This window comes from Ciconia boyciana, chromosome 6 (genome assembly GCF_034638445.1).
Source record: "Ciconia boyciana chromosome 6, ASM3463844v1, whole genome shotgun sequence".
NCBI classification, from domain to species: domain Eukaryota; kingdom Metazoa; phylum Chordata; class Aves; order Ciconiiformes; family Ciconiidae; genus Ciconia; species Ciconia boyciana.
This window is the reverse complement of record NC_132939.1, coordinates 18,713,979-18,731,641: the sequence shown is the minus strand read 5'-3', so window position 1 is coordinate 18,731,641 and position 17,663 is coordinate 18,713,979. Positions and strand designations below refer to the sequence as shown.

The 17,663-nt window shown below is 42.9% G+C and overlaps 1 protein-coding gene across 1 annotated transcript; it reads left to right on the top strand.

The window, feature by feature from the left end:
* The first annotated feature begins 1,755 nt into the window (after positions 1 to 1,755).
* On the top strand, positions 1,756 to 13,148 carry MRPL23 (mitochondrial ribosomal protein L23). Its single transcript, XM_072865679.1, has 5 exons — positions 1,756 to 1,819; positions 1,949 to 2,071; positions 2,944 to 3,026; positions 4,850 to 4,923; positions 12,785 to 13,148. The coding sequence occupies exons 1-5, from the start codon at positions 1,794 to 1,796 to the stop codon at positions 12,947 to 12,949; spliced, it is 471 nt and encodes a 156-aa protein (XP_072721780.1). The 5' UTR covers positions 1,756 to 1,793; the 3' UTR covers positions 12,950 to 13,148.
* Positions 13,149 to 17,663: the final 4,515 nt, after the last annotated feature.

Genomic DNA, 17,663 nt, shown 5'->3' with positions numbered 1-17,663 from the left:
AGGTTCCCTCTGAAACTGAGAAGACTCCTTGCTGGCATCTTCAATTCCTGCTGAGCATGTCCTTTATCCTCCTGATACCAGCCCTATGCTGTCCTGTAGATTGCTGTGTACAAATCTCTGGATTTTGTAAATAAAGCGCGACCAGTACCTACTCCAATGACAGCTCTCTGGAATGGTGTTTCATACTTTATTTAACAGCATCCCATTTTGCAAGGATTTGGGTGTTGGTCTAAATCCTTATTTAATATCATTTGATCCAGCTCTACACCTGGGAATGAGGCTCAGTATCATCAACAAAGACCCAGGATCGGAGGCCTCTTTTACAGCCACCATACAGGCAGCTAACAAAAGCCAACTCTGTTCTGGGGGAGCTCATAATCTGGATGCCAAATGTAGTTGAAATTGACTTAAAAGTTTGAGTGATGAAGGGAATCAAAGTATCGGGAATAAAGGAACAAATCCATAGAAGTGGTAGTTTTCAGCACACAGCGTTTCTTAAATGCAGACAAGTCACAGTACAATACAGAGAATGATTCATTCAAGTATTACGTTAAAATGTTTATTGAGGCAGTTAACCTACACATAATATTAAAGCCCAATACTGAAGTGTGAATTACTTGGTTAATTCGGTGTAGATGTCAAAACACAAATGGCTGTTACTAAATTTGGGATGTGAGCTATTCTGTAGGGCCTGTTGTCTTTGCCAACCCTTGAAATGACCTCTTGGAGGGAAGCCCACGAGGGATGGTGGTTCTCCCCCATGTTTCCAAACTTGTGGCTGTTTCTGGTGCCTACGTTCACACTCTGTGGCTCTCTGTTAATGCATGCTGCAGTGTCATAGATTCATAAGAGTGGTTTAGGTGGGAAGGGACCTTCAAAGATCATCTAGTCCAACACCCCTGCCGTGGGCAGGGACATCTTTCACTAGATCAGGTTGCTCAAAGCCCCATCCAACCAGACCTTGAACACTTCCAGTGTGATGGGGCATCCACAGCTTCTCTGGGCAACCTGATCCACTGTCCCACCACCCTCATTGTAAAAAGTTTCTTCCTTATGTCCAACCTAAACCTACCCTCTTTCAGTTTAAAGCTCTTGTCCCTTGTCCTGACACGACAGACCTTGTAAAAAGTCTCTCTCTGTCTTTCTTACAAGCCTCCTTTATATACTGAAAGGCTGCAAGGAGGTCTCCCCGGAGCCCTCTCTCCTCCAGGCTGAACAACCCCAACTCTCTCCACCTTTCCTCGCAGGGGAGGTGTCCCAGCTCTCCCACCATTTTCACGGCCCTCCTCTGGACCCACTCTAACAGGCCCCTGTCTGTCTTGTGCTGGGGACCCCCGAGCTGGATGCAGCACCCCTGCTGGAGTCTCACCAGAGCGGAGTAGAGGAGGAGAATCACCTCCCTCCTGTAACCATAAGGAAAAGACCGCGTGAAACGCAGCCATGGATGCAAATTCCCACTGAGGCGCCATTTTGCAGGCGCTTCCTCCCCCCGCCCCTTGGCCTCGCGGCTCCTCTGGGGAACTCTCCCCTGCCCCAAGTCCGTGTCCCCCCCGCGAGTGGGCCCAGGGAGCGGCCGAGCCCCGGGGCGGGCTGTGGTTGTGGGGGGCAGCCGTGAGGAGGGGGCCGACAGGGTGAGGGGGTTAGACCCCCCCCCCGGCCTCCCTCACAGCCGCTTCACACAGCCCCACGCTGCCTCGCGGCGCTCCTCCGCGCCAGCAGGGGGCGAGAGCCGCCGCCGCCGCCCCGCCGGGAGCCGCTCTCGCGCCGCGCCGCTTCCGGGCTGGGCCTTGGCCATGGCGACGGGCGCCAGGAAGGCCGTGTGAGCGGGCCGGGCCGCGGCGGGGACAGGCCGGGCGGGCTCGGGTCGGGGTGACGGTGGGGGGGTGCCGGTCGGTCGGTCGGTCAGTCAGTCAGTCAGTCAGTCAGTGGCGTCGTTGTCTTCCCGCAGGTACCCGCTGTTCCAGCTGGGCGGCCCGCAGCTGCGGATCTTCCGGCCGAATTTCTACATGCTCGCGGTGCGGCCCGGCGTGCCGCAGCCCGAGGACACCGTTCAGTTCCGCGTCTCCATGGAGTGAGTGCGGGGGCGGCGGGGGAACGAGGCATGGCATGTCATAGCCCCCCGCAGTGGGAGCCGTCGTGGGTCTGGGCCTGCCCTGCCGCGGAAAGGGCCCAGCGCCGCCCGGGGGGTGCAGAGGGGCCGCCACCGCTTCTAGAGCACCACCAACACCCCATCCCCCACCCCCCACCCCACTGCCACACGTCCCGACGACTTTTGTCTTCTCCTTCTGGGCTGCAGCTTGTCTGGTTAGCTGAAGGGTGGGAAGATGAGGTACCAGATAGTGCCCTTTGGGCTGGGGGAAGGGGCTGCTCTATCAGGGAGACCTTTTAGAGGGCTGCGAGGGCACTAATTTAAGTATGAGCTTTGCTTGGCTCCTCTTCTTGAGTGTTAGTGAGGCTCAGCCTTCCCAGGGACAGGCTTAGGAAGAAGGAAGCGCTTATGAAAATGATCCAGAGAAAACGAGGTCATGTCCAGGTATTTGTCAGGACTCTTTCATCCTGGCCAATCTGGTTGCACATGCTAAATCCCATAAGCCTGTGGCAAGATTAGAAAATGCTGTTCAGAAGATCAGAAAGGATTCTTGGCTTGGGCAGGGAGAAAGCTTACCCACTCTCGCTGAATACAGAATATATCTGGGGTTTTGACTGTTGAGGCTACAGAGGATAAAATGTTTGTTATTGTTACAGTTTATGGATAATGAATTGCCGTAGCAGTGTGTGATCTATGTTGAGTTTATACTTTTGTGTGGTAAAGCTACCTTGGTTAAAAGGAGAAGATGTATTTATTCCAGAGTATCAACCAGTCTATAAATACTCTGGCTCTGTTTCATTTTATTTAAATATTTGTACTTCTTTCTTTCCCCAAAATGTGTTTGCATTGCCTAGAATGACAAAAGTGGATATCAAGAATTACCTTGAAAAAATATACAATGTGCCAGTAGCTGCTGTGAGGACCAGGATACAGTATGGTAAGTGCAGTTAAGTAATCCAAAGGAATTAATACAGCATCCCTGCACAGCCAGAATAGACTTTTCCTCTCAAAAGGTCCATTAGATTTCAACAAACTTTGGTTCCAGGTGCTTAGCTGGTGACGTCTATCAGCTTAGTTGTTTATTTGTCCCTTCAAATGAATATGCACCACTTCATATTTGAATGCTTTGATTAGATTATGACATAAGTTGAGTTTTGAAAAATCTGAATTTAAAAAGCCTTATCATCCTGGCAGTTATCTATCTTGTGCTATATGCTTTTGTAGTTGGTACCATTTCTCCTTGAAGACCAGTAGGTATCTCGCTTCAGAAGGAACTGCTTCATGTGTTTCAATAAAATTAGTAATTAAACTTAATTTCAGCCATAGGCTTTTTTAAAAAAAAATACGTGAGTTGAGATTACCTGGCATGCACACAGAGGAAGTGTTAGGGTCTAACAAAAGGCAAAGTTTGTAGAGCAAAGAAGAATACTCTGTTAGACCAGTAGATAATGTCAGAAAAAACATCTTGATAAACTTTCAGTTTTTCATCACCTCCCGTTACCACGTTTCTGCTACAGACTTGTATTCTTCCAGTCATGATGTTCCAAACCTACAAAAAAAAAAAAACACCAAAAAACCAACGTAAAACCAACCCAAGAGAAAAAGAAAACGCATTGGTAGTTTAAGTTATACTGAACTCTTGACTTGGAGCAGAGGGACCCACCTCTAACTGAAATAAGCTATATTTATATAAGATCACCTTTACATATGAATGCTTCCTTCCCCAGAGCTTCTCTTTCATGTTATTTACCTTTTTGATCACCAGGCAGTGCATTAATCAGATGGAGAGTGACTTGTTGGTTAGGACATTTTTGATGGCTGGGTTTTTCTTTTTTTGTGCAGTGACTGTAGCAAAGGAATTGATGGATGTGTTTATAATGGTAAGAGTAGGGATGATTTTAAAAAGGAGAGGAAAAAAGATCTGTAATAGTGAAAAATGGAGAATGAAAGAAAAAGCTTCAAAATAAGGTTGTAAAACTCGGAACGTGTAAAAGAAGAAAAAGAAAACAGAAAGATAATCTGTAATATGCTTATGTGAAAAATAGAATTAAAGTCTTAAATACCAAGCACATGCAATTCCAGACAGCACTGAAAAATATTCATGCTTGTCCTTATAACCATTTTGTGCCCCACTGCTAATGGAAGTGATGGTAGAATGTATATATTCAGGGATAAAAGAGGAAAGGGGGTTAGAACGTCTAATAATTTGAGAGCTTTAATGTCTGCCTAACGTGCAGGGAATAAATTGAACTTCTCACTCGGTTGTGACCAGCATACTTGCAGAAGGTTGAGGTGCTTTGGTTTTTTTGGATGTGGAGTGTAATTTCCTGATGTATAAACAGTAGATCCAGCTCATAAGCTGGGTAGTAAAAATTGACAAGTTTGAAGTTTTTAGTGGTCATTTCCTCCTTGTCTTCCTGAAGCTGTTGATGTTGGGAGCACAGTTTATCACTCCTGGCCCCCTACTCAGAAGGTGTATCTCCTTGCTTCTTTGCAAACTTTGTGTGTGACATGACGGCATAATGGCTGTCAGCAGCCTGAGTCTTGGTGATGCCTCAGTTCCCTACTTGTAAATGAGGAGAGTAGTGTCTACCAGTTTCACTGCATTTTAGTAATTGTGATACTGTGTTGGTACTGAAGAAAGAGTATTCCTCTTAACAATAAATCAGAACTTCTGAAGTCCCCCCTTCAGCTTGGCCTTGCTTTGTGGAACTTGGAAGTCCTGGGAAGTAAAAGGTGGGACTCTCTTCATTTCTGCAGGTGCAAACAACAAGAGGAATCACAAGAATCAAAGAGTGAAGAAGCCAGATTACAAGGTTGCCTATGTACAGCTGGTGAGTTAACATGTATGCTTGTGGGGAAAGAGGAATGGACTGTTAACCAGCCAAGCTAGAAGTAATGTTCACTGAATTGTCTGGTTGGCTGAATATTTCTGCCAGTCCTCTAATAATGACGTTTTCTTTAATACATTCCAGAATGTATAAAGAGATTTAAATGACTTAGTCTAAAAATCAAATTCAAACAAATGGTTAGTTTTCAGGTCCTGTATTTGTTTGAGGTCTGTGTGTAAGTTATGGTCTGATGTCATATGGTGCTGCTTTGCCAGCGAGTTTCATGCTGACCCTGTACTCTTGTGTGCTGGAAGGTTCATGACTTGTGTGGTTGATTGCTGAAATGTCCAGTAAGTGAAAGAATGTATTGTAAGGGTAGGGAACTTCTTATTAAAGCTTTTTGGATTTCAGAGAAGACTAAGGCATATTCTTTGGAGAGCTTTTAGTCATGTCTAACAAGCGTGCTTTGTGGCTAAACTGGGTTCTGAAATGTATGTTGGTTGCCCAGTGGAAAAGGAGCTTCATGTTCTTACGAATTTATTTCATAACAGAAGCATATTATAGTTTAGACTTCTCTTGGGCTTACCTGTCCCTATGTAAAAAAGAAGTGCAACCAGTGACAGAAAACCCCTTCACATACCAAAATTACATTAAAGGAATGCTATTTATGGTTGTAAAACCATAAGCTCAAAATTGCTGTTGGCAACACCACCTCAGTGTTACTCCATCCTGGGACAAGGATTCAGTGTGGGGGGAACACTGTATGATCTTAAAAACTGCGTAAGACTTCATATGGACTTGGGGTCAAACTAAAGAGGCACAGACAATGGGAAATCTGATGTTTTTTTAATTTTTCTAAGTTTAAATGTGCTTAGAAGTTTTTCTCTAAGCCCCTTCTGGGAAGGGGAGTGGAAAGAAAAGTGAGGAGAGTGTGTTTTTCTAGACAGCTCTTACCTTTAAAAGAACAGTATGAAGTACAATGTTAATAGTAAGTAACAGAGTTGTATTTAGATGACGACTAGCCTTGATTTACTGTGGTGAAGTTAAAGGCAACCTCATCTCCATGAGGACTCTGCATTATGATGGAAAAAAACCACATTCCTTTTTCAAGGAAGAGTCTCTGCTTTGGTGGGCGAATTCTTCCTCCTGGATTGTCTGTGCTAGGTTTTTGTCTGTGAGAGATCAGGTATGAATGATTCATTAAGAACACAGCTGAGGAATTGAATCCCAGGAGTGATGTTGCATCTTACAAGTTGCTTTCTCTGAGTGTTATTCCTTAGTAGGTAGTTGCAAGCACTTTCCATTGTCACGGCCTCTTGCTAGTGACTTCTTTGCTTTTAGAGACTCGTTTGCCAAGATTGAAGCAGACATGGATCTTTAGCGAACTGTGGTTAGTTCTTAATTTTTATTTCACTGTATTTAATGCAGTCTTGTTTCTTTTGTCTGCTGAGTTGAGAAGGAGGTAGTTTGCAACCCATAGATGCTCAGGAGGAAGGAGTGGGAAGTAATATGCTGCTGTTCTGTGGAGCAAGCCACTCATTTAAGGCAGTGCCTTTGTGCATTTATTTCCCATCAAACCTCTGAACCTAGAATAGTTGCCAATTACCTTAAGGGCAGCTCCATGGTGGAGAGGAGAATTACTCGAACTAGCTTGGTACTGGAGGCAGTTGGACAGCAGTAACTCTGGTCATTCCTCCAGCCTCTCATTTTGTCTGCTGGGCAAATTAGTCTGCACAGAGCCCTGTGGTACTGTGGCTGAGGACTACTCTTGGTACATGAGACAGTAAGTGTCCCTTACTGCATTGCCCTGTACTGTGAGTTTTTAAAGAAAGTCATGTTTTCCATCTGACCCATGAATGGGGCCAGGGGACCAGCTTTTGGTGGTGTACTTCATCCCAAGTGAGGGAATCCTGACCATTTACTAAACTCTTGTCAGTGAAGGTCGGTCTGTGCGTTTTCCCCTCACCTCATTCCTAGTCTCTTTGCTCTTTTTTTTTCTATGGTTGTTGGTCTGTTAATTCCTTTAACATTATGGTTTGTCTGTCCTTTTTTTTTTTTTTCTTTTTCCTTTTGTTCTTTGTTTTTCATCACTGGCTCTGGTGTCTCAGACAGTGAGCTCCCAGTTCTGTGTTAACACCAGCTTTAAACAGTGGGTGAGGCCAGAAACCCGGTGTCATTTCTGAAACTGGAGGTTTTGCCTTCATTCTCATTCATGGTGTGATTCAGGCTGTAACAGGCCCCATGCAGTCCATTGTTAATATCTGCCTAATTTAGGAAAGTCTTTGGTAACCACTGTAAAATCCTTATTTTCATGAGAATTAGTTTGCATCTGTCGTGAGTCAGAGTAGCTGGGCTTTCCCACCATTTTTACCAGCTGTGTTTTCTCTCATTAATCCAGTCTCAAGTTAAAACTGCTTATGACTGGAAAAATAAGGATGTGTTTTTGGAAGGTCTTGGATTGATCTTTCTATTGCCCACTAGGTGGAAGTATTGCTCCTTTCAGCATGACTTGGTAGCCGCTGTGGTGTGGTTTACCTGAAAGAAATTTGTGTATATTCTCATGACCAGTTATGCTTCCCTGCTTCATAAAACATCACCTTATGTGTCTCAGCGCAACATACATATCCATTAACTTACTGCAAGTGTCTCAAAGGTGGAAGGTGTATGAAGTCATAGTCAACATACCCTTAGGTGTCAGATTAGTGCCCCAGCTGTTCCACATGTAAGAATTGTTGTCCTTTCTTTTCCAAATACTATTTCTTGGAGATTCAGAGCTGTTTACTTTATTCTCAGGCTGTAACTGGACAAATACATGATCTGTCCAAGCATAATATTTTCACACTAAAAAAATACCTCAAATCATAGAAGGCTGTGGATCAACAATATCTTGCCATTCCAGAGCCTGCCTGCCTTTTTTCCCCTTTTGGAACGTGGTGAGAAAAGTTTAAGTTAGAGACTTACGACCCTGGGTATCAAATGCTACTTTTTTACACTGTTTTATTTTTTTAATTAAAAACGAAGATATATATCTTTGCGGAGTAGATAAAATTAATGTAATATAGCAACCTTTCTCCTTACTCCAATACACTTATAATTATCCTAATGTTATTAAGAAAAAAAAAAAAAGAAGAAAGCCAGTGGGAAACTTTACAGTTGCATCAACATCAGGGAAGTTTAAAAAACCAACAACATCCCCTCCTCCTCCTTCAGTGTTCTCACTGGTTTAGCTCAACAGGTGTTAGCACCCGTGGGAGCACAACTGTAGACAAGGCTCTGGAATCCAGACCTATTTTTAATTAAACCTGTTTTGAGAAGTCTAATGGAGATGGCTGTAAAAAGGAGTCTGACCTTGTCAACATGAGGACTAACACCTATTTAGCTGCATGAATGATGGCACCGGTGGGAATATTTTTGCAAATGCTTTCTCCTCAAACCCTGTTTAGAGTGTCCGGTACATTCATAGTAATTAACCCATTTACACATCAGATGTGACAGCAGTTTTCTTTTGACATGTCGTGAATTCAGAGGAAACTTGGATGCTCCATACGCTGTGTCATTCCTGTGTGGATTTTTGAAGTTGCTTTCTGTGCTGTTTTGCCATACATTTTAACATCAGATGTTACCACTGCAATACTAGGAGATTTGTTCAAATGCACTGGATTATTAAACTTAGCTGCATTTGCTGCTACTGCTGGACTGAATTCCGTGCTGCTGGGAGTCCAACATTTTTTTAGTTAACGATACTATAAACATCACTTTTCTCCTAATTCTGAAGGACAGTAGTAAGTGCTTCAATTATCTAAATAATCAGAAGATCTCACAGTTGTTTACATGATCAGTGTTTGCTGCGTCATTCCTACATAATATGTGTGCTGACCTTCTATTCCTACTTTTCAAGGGACGCAAAGGTCAGAGAAGTATAAGTGAGTTTGTGCAGGATAATCCTTCCAACAATTTTCTGACATGAGGCTCAGCAGTGGAAAGGCTAACACTTGACTTCATAGGCCTAATTATGGTCACTTAACCTCTCATTAAAATGAATGGAGGCAATTTATACCACTCGATGTGATAACTCATTCTACAGACTCGGAGAACAAGGTGTGTTTTCAGCCTTTCTAACTAAAAAGGCTTGAAATCTAAGGGGATAATACATGTTTGATGCTTAGGTCACTTTTTATCTTGAAGGATGTTAGCATTTAACAAATGAATCCTCATAAGACCTTGTATATAAATCAGTTTTACATTTGGGTAGTGCTGAAGCGAGGATTAGAGTTGTGCAGGAATAGAAGTTTAATGGCTCCCATTTCTGTAATCTAAACACTGGACCACACATCTCACTGGTACATAATCTTAGAATTTGTAGGAAAAAGGGACGTCTCTGGGAAGACCCTAAATTGAGAATAGCAATGCGCAAAATCATCGCATTGCCTTTATTTTTTAGATGTTTTAATACTGCCTCTCTGACTTGCTTTGTTTTTTTTCTTCTTGTTTTTTTAACATTATGAGAGCTCACTTAGATATAAGAGCATGCGGTGGTAGAGCTTACCCTGACGAACTCCAGAGTATCGGTGTATCACCTCACATTGGTAAAAAAGTTCTTTTGCTGGCAATGCAGTATTCAGTTCCAAGACAGACAAAATTATCTGAGCAAAATGATTTTTTTGCCAGTGTCTGTCTTTTTTACAGGATTTTCTTTCAGCACAGCTATGTCGGGTAGGAAGGTGTTCCTTTCTCCCTCTTTCTCTGTGCTTCTAAGGTGATTATGCTGGCAGAAGCTCTAAAGGAGGACCAAGCCCTAGCCTTTTTATAGCCCATTTCAGCTTACATCAGTTTCAGTAATTAAAAGGATGACCTTGGTTAAATGGCTTGCAAAAGGTAATACAGTGAACAAATGCAATGTTTAGGAATAAGTCAAAATTTCGTTTTCTGGTTGAATATGCCAGCATTTCATGTTCTAGCAGTTTGCAAACCAGATAAAACGCTGTTGAACTTGGTAGAAATTTAGTTTGCTTTATTTCAGTTAGGATTTTATTCTGAGGATGCATTTATCATATGGTTGTCAAATGGTTGCTGTATAGAAGGGAAAACTTTTACAAATTAAAAGTGTAAGAAAAAGCAGCACTGCATAAAGGAGTGACGATCCCTCCATTCCTTTGGTAGACATTTTTTTGAGAAGGTGGCATAAGAGCTTGAACCTCAGTAGCCTCTGGCATCATGTGGAAGATGCACTGAATGTAAATATGCCTGGACAGACTCACAATCCTTTATGTAAGTTGATGCCTTTTGGTATTTTTGAAATTTTGAAATACCCAAGATACAGGCTTCTTTTGAAAACCAGCTACTGAGCATGCACAACAGCTATTTTTCATACAGCTTTCATCACTTCAGAGTCTTACAGTGCAGTATTACTGCATAGTATTGTTACTTAAGATTTATCAACCTTCAGTTCTCAGGGTGTAATGTCTTGGCTATTTCGAATCGTGTCTGGCTGCCAGCCAAAATCAGAATTTCTTCACAAAACAAGAGCTGGAAAGAGCTAACTTGTCTGTGCTGATTTTGATTTATTAAAAGACTCTAGATACAGATTGACATTTTCAGCTCAATATTTGACTTTCACCAGCCTTGAAATGGGAACTGTGAGCACTTTGATAAACAGCTGAAAGGTTTGTGTGGTTTCACTACAGCCTCCGTGCATATCTTTTTTTGTTTTTTTCCCCTTTTTTTAAAATAGTAACTGTTTTGCAATGCTTAGTGAATTACCATGGATGTTGTTAGTATGCTTCAGGGACAGCTTTCCTTCATTCTCCAGTAAGGGAAGTGCATTGGTGCTGGAAGCGTACCAGAATGGAAGTGCTGCATAACAAGAACAGTCCTTTACTACAGTGTTACCAATATAAATAGTTCTCAAATTTTCAGTGTAGGTGGTATGCCTACCATGTTAGCATGAATTGTTTTCTGACTTAACTAAAATGGCTTCCTCTCCAGGGCAGATGAGTCCTTAGAATCGGCCTGGTCTGTTCTTTAGGTACCACAGGGCTGAGTGACCCACCTGCAATGCAGTTAAAATGCAGTAATTTTTTGTAATATAAACAAATTCTTTTCCAAATGCTTCAATGTGCTAAAATCTTGGGCAGTGCTTGGCCTCAAGGGTGCTTGCTGCTGATCCTACTGCAGGAAGAGTTTCAGTAGGCTACAGCTTTGGGATTGCTCAAGGACATTGATAAGGCCAGTTTCTGTGCCTTGAAATGGAACTATGCTTTAATTGTCATAGGACAGCTATTATAAGCATACCTGTTGATAATTTAAAGGTACAAAAGAGTTGAAATCCCAGAGTGTACACAGTGGAAAAGAAAACCTTGATTTGTTCCAGTTGATCTTATCCAGGCTAGAATCGAGGACAGAGCAATGTACACAGCAGCTCCCTTGTTGTTTTTGTAGTATGGTCAGGCTCTTAGGAAACCCCCAAGAAGTATGCACTACAAAAACAACCGGAGCATTGCTGGGTATGAGTTGATATTTCCTAGATTCTAGTCTGGATAAGCTCAACTGGGATAAGTCATGTTTTTTCTTTCCAAAGGGTATGCTTGAGGTTTAAATTCTTTCACACCTGTAAATTACCAGGTTGAGTGTATATGGCTGAATGAAACATAGCACACATTCAGCTGGGTCAGGGGCATGGTGATGGTTTTTTTGGATTTAATTATGTCACATTTCTGATCCCAAAATGTCGTATAGGTAGCCGTGTTGTGGAAGGCTTCTTTCATGTCCTTTGTGGAACCATTTCATAACTGGGCCTCTTGTTTGATTTTATTTATTGCACAAATGTAAAGAATGGCTAATCTGAAAAAAACCCCTGTTTTCATCTGAAGCAATTAAATGATTTTGTTGAGATTTCTGTATGGGGTATTCTGCCAAAGACGTAAATGTATGGTAAGGTTTGTAAGTATTTTGGACAGTAATTTTAGAATTACGAGCTATGAGTTATGAGTTTTATTATGCAAAGTCCCATACGGAGTGGAAGGGCTGATACTGTTGAGTTTAATGAAGTTGTGCTTACTGCAAACACCACTAAAAACTAAGTAGATAATGTTAATGGGATAGAACATTTCCACAGAATAATGGTTTCCTGCTGTTAGATAAAAACCAGAGACCAAGCAAATATTTCTTTTCCAAGTGGGAGACATAGATCTGATGATGATGTTTCATTAAAATGACTTATCTGTTAGGCAGAATGACTGATGCAGATGTAATCACTTTAATCTCATCAGTGATGTATTAGACAGATTGTTCCCACTGTAATTGTTTTACACTATAGTCTTTATTCCTGTTGATAAGAGACCTCTAGTATCTGTTATTCCGTATTCCCACATTAAACCCTACAGTAACAGCTGCTAGGACTGTTCTCTCTTACCCTTAGCTAAGATCTAAACAACTGTAACCACTACCCATATCCTGAGTGTTAACATAATGAATGCCTGCTCCACCATGTATTTCGCTGATGGTGTTACTTTAACAAAATAACTTATTTTGCTTATTTTGCTTTTACTGTATGACTCGTACAACATCTCTGAGCTGGTTCAAAGTCTTTGAAGAGGTGTCCATCTCCTGACCATTCATGTGTAAAACAAAAAAATAGATATCAGTGTCTTAATTAGCACACAAAAGAGGAGAGGCTGAAGTTAGCTTTTTTGGGGGGAGGGATATATGTGTATCTTGGGGAGAGGGGTGGAAAGAGATCTTGGGAGGTAAGAGGTACCATTTTGCACTAGCTGAAACTTCAGGGTGGTCTTTCATTGTAAGTATATTCATCATAGCTACTGCAGAAAGGCTGGAATGTCTCTCTGACCATTTGTTTTCTCTTTAGGGCCAAGGACAAACCTTTCAGTTTCCCAACCTATTTCCAGAGAAAGAACAAGACACAGAAACTCGCTCTTTTGATGACTTCAAGAATACATATATGGAGAGAGAGAAGCAGAGGCAGAAAGGTGACCCCAGACGAGGTGGAGTCCCCGATTGGTTTGGACTTTGATGCAACAAGCCAGCTGCCTTTCTTTAGATTCAGAGGGATTTTGATCAGCCCAACTTGCGCTGTTCCCTTCTTGTAATGACCGAATATTTATTCTTGAGCAGCCCTTGCTAGCGTGTCTTTTTTCCTGGCTATTTGTGCACGACTACAACAAAAGGGCCCTAAAGAAATAAAAAGGTAAAATAAATCTGACTGCATCAGGTCTTTCCTGTGAACTTGTGGACTATTTCTAAAATGTGGAATTGGTTGTTGTTGTTTCTCACTACGAGAGTGTCATTGTGCTTTCCTTCTTCCTGCCTCTACGGGTTGTTTTGAGTAGAAGTAGGAGGCATTTCATTTCCCAGAATAAGTGTAGTTTGCATTGAATAGAATGTGTAAAAGTCAAGATAGGTCAGTTGGAGGCGGACATGAAGGTGTAGATAACTAGACTATAGGCTCAGGACACAGGGTTCCCTTATTGTCAGTAACGGTGTCCTACTATCCTGTGAATTGCCTTCCTTGCAAAGTGACCCCCCCTTTCCTGGAGATGTGTGTGTGATCTGATTGCACTCCTTTGATGACGGTTGTGTGGCATTTTGGAGACAGGGTTTATTGAATAGGCTTGTGACCGGGCACGTGTATGTTTGATCCCCAGAAGCATCAAGGAACGGACAAAGGTGGTGCACAGTCTCTGCTTGCTGTTGTGCAGTGCAGGTGGTTGCCTTCTGTGGCCAGCCTGCCCTAGGAATGTTTACTGGCACGGCTGTGCTAGTATTCCTTGCCCTGTCCGCAGCTACCTTGCAGTGCTGGCAAGAGTCCTGTGTGGACACAGTCGTACTGGCGTAGAAATGCTTCTGCCAGTGTAGGCTGTTTTGTGCTCAGGACTAATAAAGAGACTCTTTTTACTTTTTCTGGTGCAACTCCCTCTACTTCCAAGTTGCTGATGCCAGGGCAGTGGTAGAACTTTTCTAGGCCTTCAGGGCTGCCACGTTCAGGTTTTTCATTTCTTGGCTCTGCAGCTGTTTCTCCTTGCTTTGATGAGGATATTTTTCCTTTGTCAGGTAATGTGTTCTGCTGGTATGTAAGAAACAGCAGGGGAAAAGGAGGACTAGGAAGGAATTCACTACAGACAGGGAAGGATGTGTTTCTGCAGGCCATTGGCTATAGCACCAGCACATGCAGGGTTAAACGTATGGCCGATGTTTCCCCGGCTTTTGAATTCTGCCACTTGGAGCAATTGGCAGGGTAGTGAATGAGCCCATGTCTTGCACGCTTCTACCCGGGTGCTCTCCTTTATTGTTCTGTGTCTGAACTTCTTGTTTGGACAGCTAGCGAGATGTTTACAAGGAAACAGCTGTTCCCCAGAGAGGCAATCCAAGTAGAATTTTACGCACCCCCTTCTGTTCATTAGTCACCTCTTTCCCCCTGCTACTTCCCTTCTGCACGGCAGTCCATCTCCTTCTGTGGTTTGTTGCTTACAACCCCAGTGACTCTCCCATCCCTCTAACCCCAGTGACTCTCCCGTCCCCCTCTTTGTCCATTTTCCAAGGGGGATCGTGCATGGTGATCTAAGTTAGCTGGTGCTTAAACAGAGAGATGCTCTCAGAGAGGAGGGAGATAAGGGGAGGATTTGCTACTCCCAGCCTGCCAGCAGAGTTACAATAGTAGATGTGGAAAAATACTGAGTTCACTGAAAACAGTCTTATGTTTGGCATATCTGCAAAGCCAACACTTCCGGAGTTGTGTAGTGACATGTGAAACTCCAGGTTAAATCAGGAGCTGGCCTGCAGTTTTAAAGTAGGACGACTGAATTTGTCTAGATGCAAGCGTCTCGCCTGCTGTACGCAGCCTCCCTGCCGCCCCCTCCTTTTTTTAATGTATTTCTTTAAAGGGGCTGTTTCTCAAACTCCCAGCTCAGTGTAGAGCTGATCCATATCGGGGCTGGGGCTTTATTCCTACAGTATAATGTTATGGAGTTTGCTATTTTTTCTTCACTTTCCTTTGTGGTTACCTCCAATATAGGTAACTCCTTCACCATGGTGAAGATAAAATGAAAAGAATTCATCTAGTGCTGCCATATATCTTCCTAACTGCTTGAGCAAGCAAACAGTCAGGTATGTCATAGTTCTGGATAAATGAGGCTGTATTCCATGCGTTAGGTGTAACAGCAAGAGATACATTAACCATCAGCCTCTCTGCCTTCCCTGTTACGGTCCTCAGGAGAGGTTGGAGTAACCAGCTTCTGTACTGGCATTGAGGACCCAAGCTGAGAGGAGTTTATTTGCAGTCCCAAATATGCTCTAGGCTGAGTATCAAAAGCCCCTGGGTAGGTCTACCATGCTTTGTTACTCTGTGATTTCTCTGTGGGTAATTTAATTTCTAGCGCATGTTCAAGACAGGTTTCTGTCTGGCGTGGCACAAAAGGGAAGAAATAGAAAGGCAAGTATACCTGTATCTATATGAAGTTGCTGCAACCAAATTCTGGCAGATACTCAAGCTGCTTAAGAGAGCAATGTTACCAGCTACCTCTAAAATAGTATTCCTGTGAAATTAAGGTAAGATTCAAAAAAGAAAATTCAAAGCCCCTGACCCACCATTATTTGCTTTAATGCTCCTGATTGCCATGGAAGTGGGATTAAAAAGATGTCAAGTCTTTCCCAGTCCCTTGTTGGCCAGTGTTTCTGAGAAGTGCCAGTGCTTAATATGATCTGGTGCTTCACAAATCCCATCCCCCAAACTGTACAGGCTAGAAGATAATGGAGATGATACTTGAATATGAAGGCAGAGATTATATCATGCACTAGAGAGAAGAACAGCAAATGAGTGGTGAAACTAGGACAAGGACTCAGAATTTCATAGTTTTGTTCACTAAATAGTGCTCCTTCCAGCACATCCTGATGTTTATTTTGGGTGATGCAAGGGATTGGCAGATCCTATAAGGTCACACCTAGCCCTGCTATCAGAGGTGTCGAGCTGTCCTTGGCTATGTCAGCAGCCATACCTGTGGGCCAAGGATTTGGATATATGTGTGAATAACTTCTCCAAGGATGAAAGTAATGACTTGGTTGAAGAGGCTGATGGTCGCTCTGGTGCAGGACAAGCCACGGCCCGCACTTGGCGTGCACAGCTCTGCAGCTGCTGTCTTCTCTGACGTGCAAGGGAGATGTTGAACGCAGCTTCTTTCCCCTCTGAACGTGTGCAACCCCCCAAAGAGAGTAATGTGCTGGAACAGTCAGCGGATGCGCAATTGACTGCGTTGGCCACTCTGGTGAAGAAAGGCATCCGGCTATGATGAGCTTTGTCCCAGCAACGCCAGTACACTTCAGAGGGAACGTGCAATTGCTTTTTTGTTTGTTTGTATTCATGATTTTTTAAAACAAGCCAAAATAGAATTGCAGCGACAGTGAAGTGACTATGTACTGTGGCTTTCCTAACATTACAGCTTTGAAATGAGTTTTGTGCTGTAGGTCCTCCTCGGTTGGGTGCTAGGAACAGGTTCCTTGTTGGAAGTGGATCACGTAAGAATGTGTGGGTGTCTGCAGGTGACAAAATTACTGTGTCTTGTAACCACTTGTCACCTGAGCCTTGCTACGTGACCTCAAAGAGTGCAAATATTTGTCTTCACAGTTACCTTGAAGTAGGAAGGCATATAGTGCAGCTCAGCTGGTAAGTGGTTAGACACAAAGCTGCGGTAGCTTCATCTTATGTGTGTAAGCCACAGTATGTCAAAGATCAAGTATTGCTTGCAGGTCAGCGGCCAGTTTTACAGTCCTGTGCATAATTACCTGTTTGTCAGTCTACTGGTGGTTAAGAGAAGAAAAAAGGCTAAATAAAATAAATGATAGGAAAGAAGTAAGTACAACCTTGTGGTGGATTCCAGAAAAGGCATATTCTAATCCATTTAGCACATATTCCTGGTCTGTGCAAAGGAAAGCCAGTAGGAAAATTTTGCTTACTTTATCCAAGGCCATCTTGCTATGGAAAATGTCTTCGTGGCTGAGGAGTTCCCAATCCATCCAGGTTGTCCCAATTATATCAAAGTTGGGTTTTTTTTTCAGGAAAATGATTTTACTTATTTGAGTTTTCAGGTTGTAGGACAGACTGTTGCTTCTTCAGCTCTGGTGTGTTTGTGAAATGGCTTGCAGAGAGCAGTAAGGGTTGGATAGAGGATGTCTGCTTAGTGTATGAAACAGGGCAAGGTACACAAAGCAAGCACTATTTTTGCTAGGAGGACTGAAAGCTGTAAAACTGTTATCTTGACAATGCTGCTTTCTCCTGAAGTAGAGTTCAAGGACTGCTCAGAGTCCAATTTAAAACAGTTGTCTGAGAATGGTTTTCCAGGGTGGCTTATATGCCAAGGCTCATAGGTACCACGGCTAAAAAGGAACACTGTGATAATCCCTTTTGACCTCCTGAATAACACAGACCATAAAATTTCATGCTGTAGTTTCTGTGCGTAGTCCAGAAGCTTGTGGTTGAATGTTACCTGGAATGGATTTCAAGGCTTGAACTTGACAAGCGATGCAGGACAAAGTAAGTTTCCTTGAATAAGCTGGGCCCAAACAGTGTGAAAGTCAGCAACATGTTGTCATCTGTCCTGTGAATTTTTTAAAGTGGTTGTAATGGGGAAGACTGAGCGTTGCTGTTTAGGAATCGTGTTTGTAGAGAACAGAGGTAATTTTTATAAATATTATTTTCTTTAAATGCAAAAGGTTTTAGACTAGCTAAGATGACATCC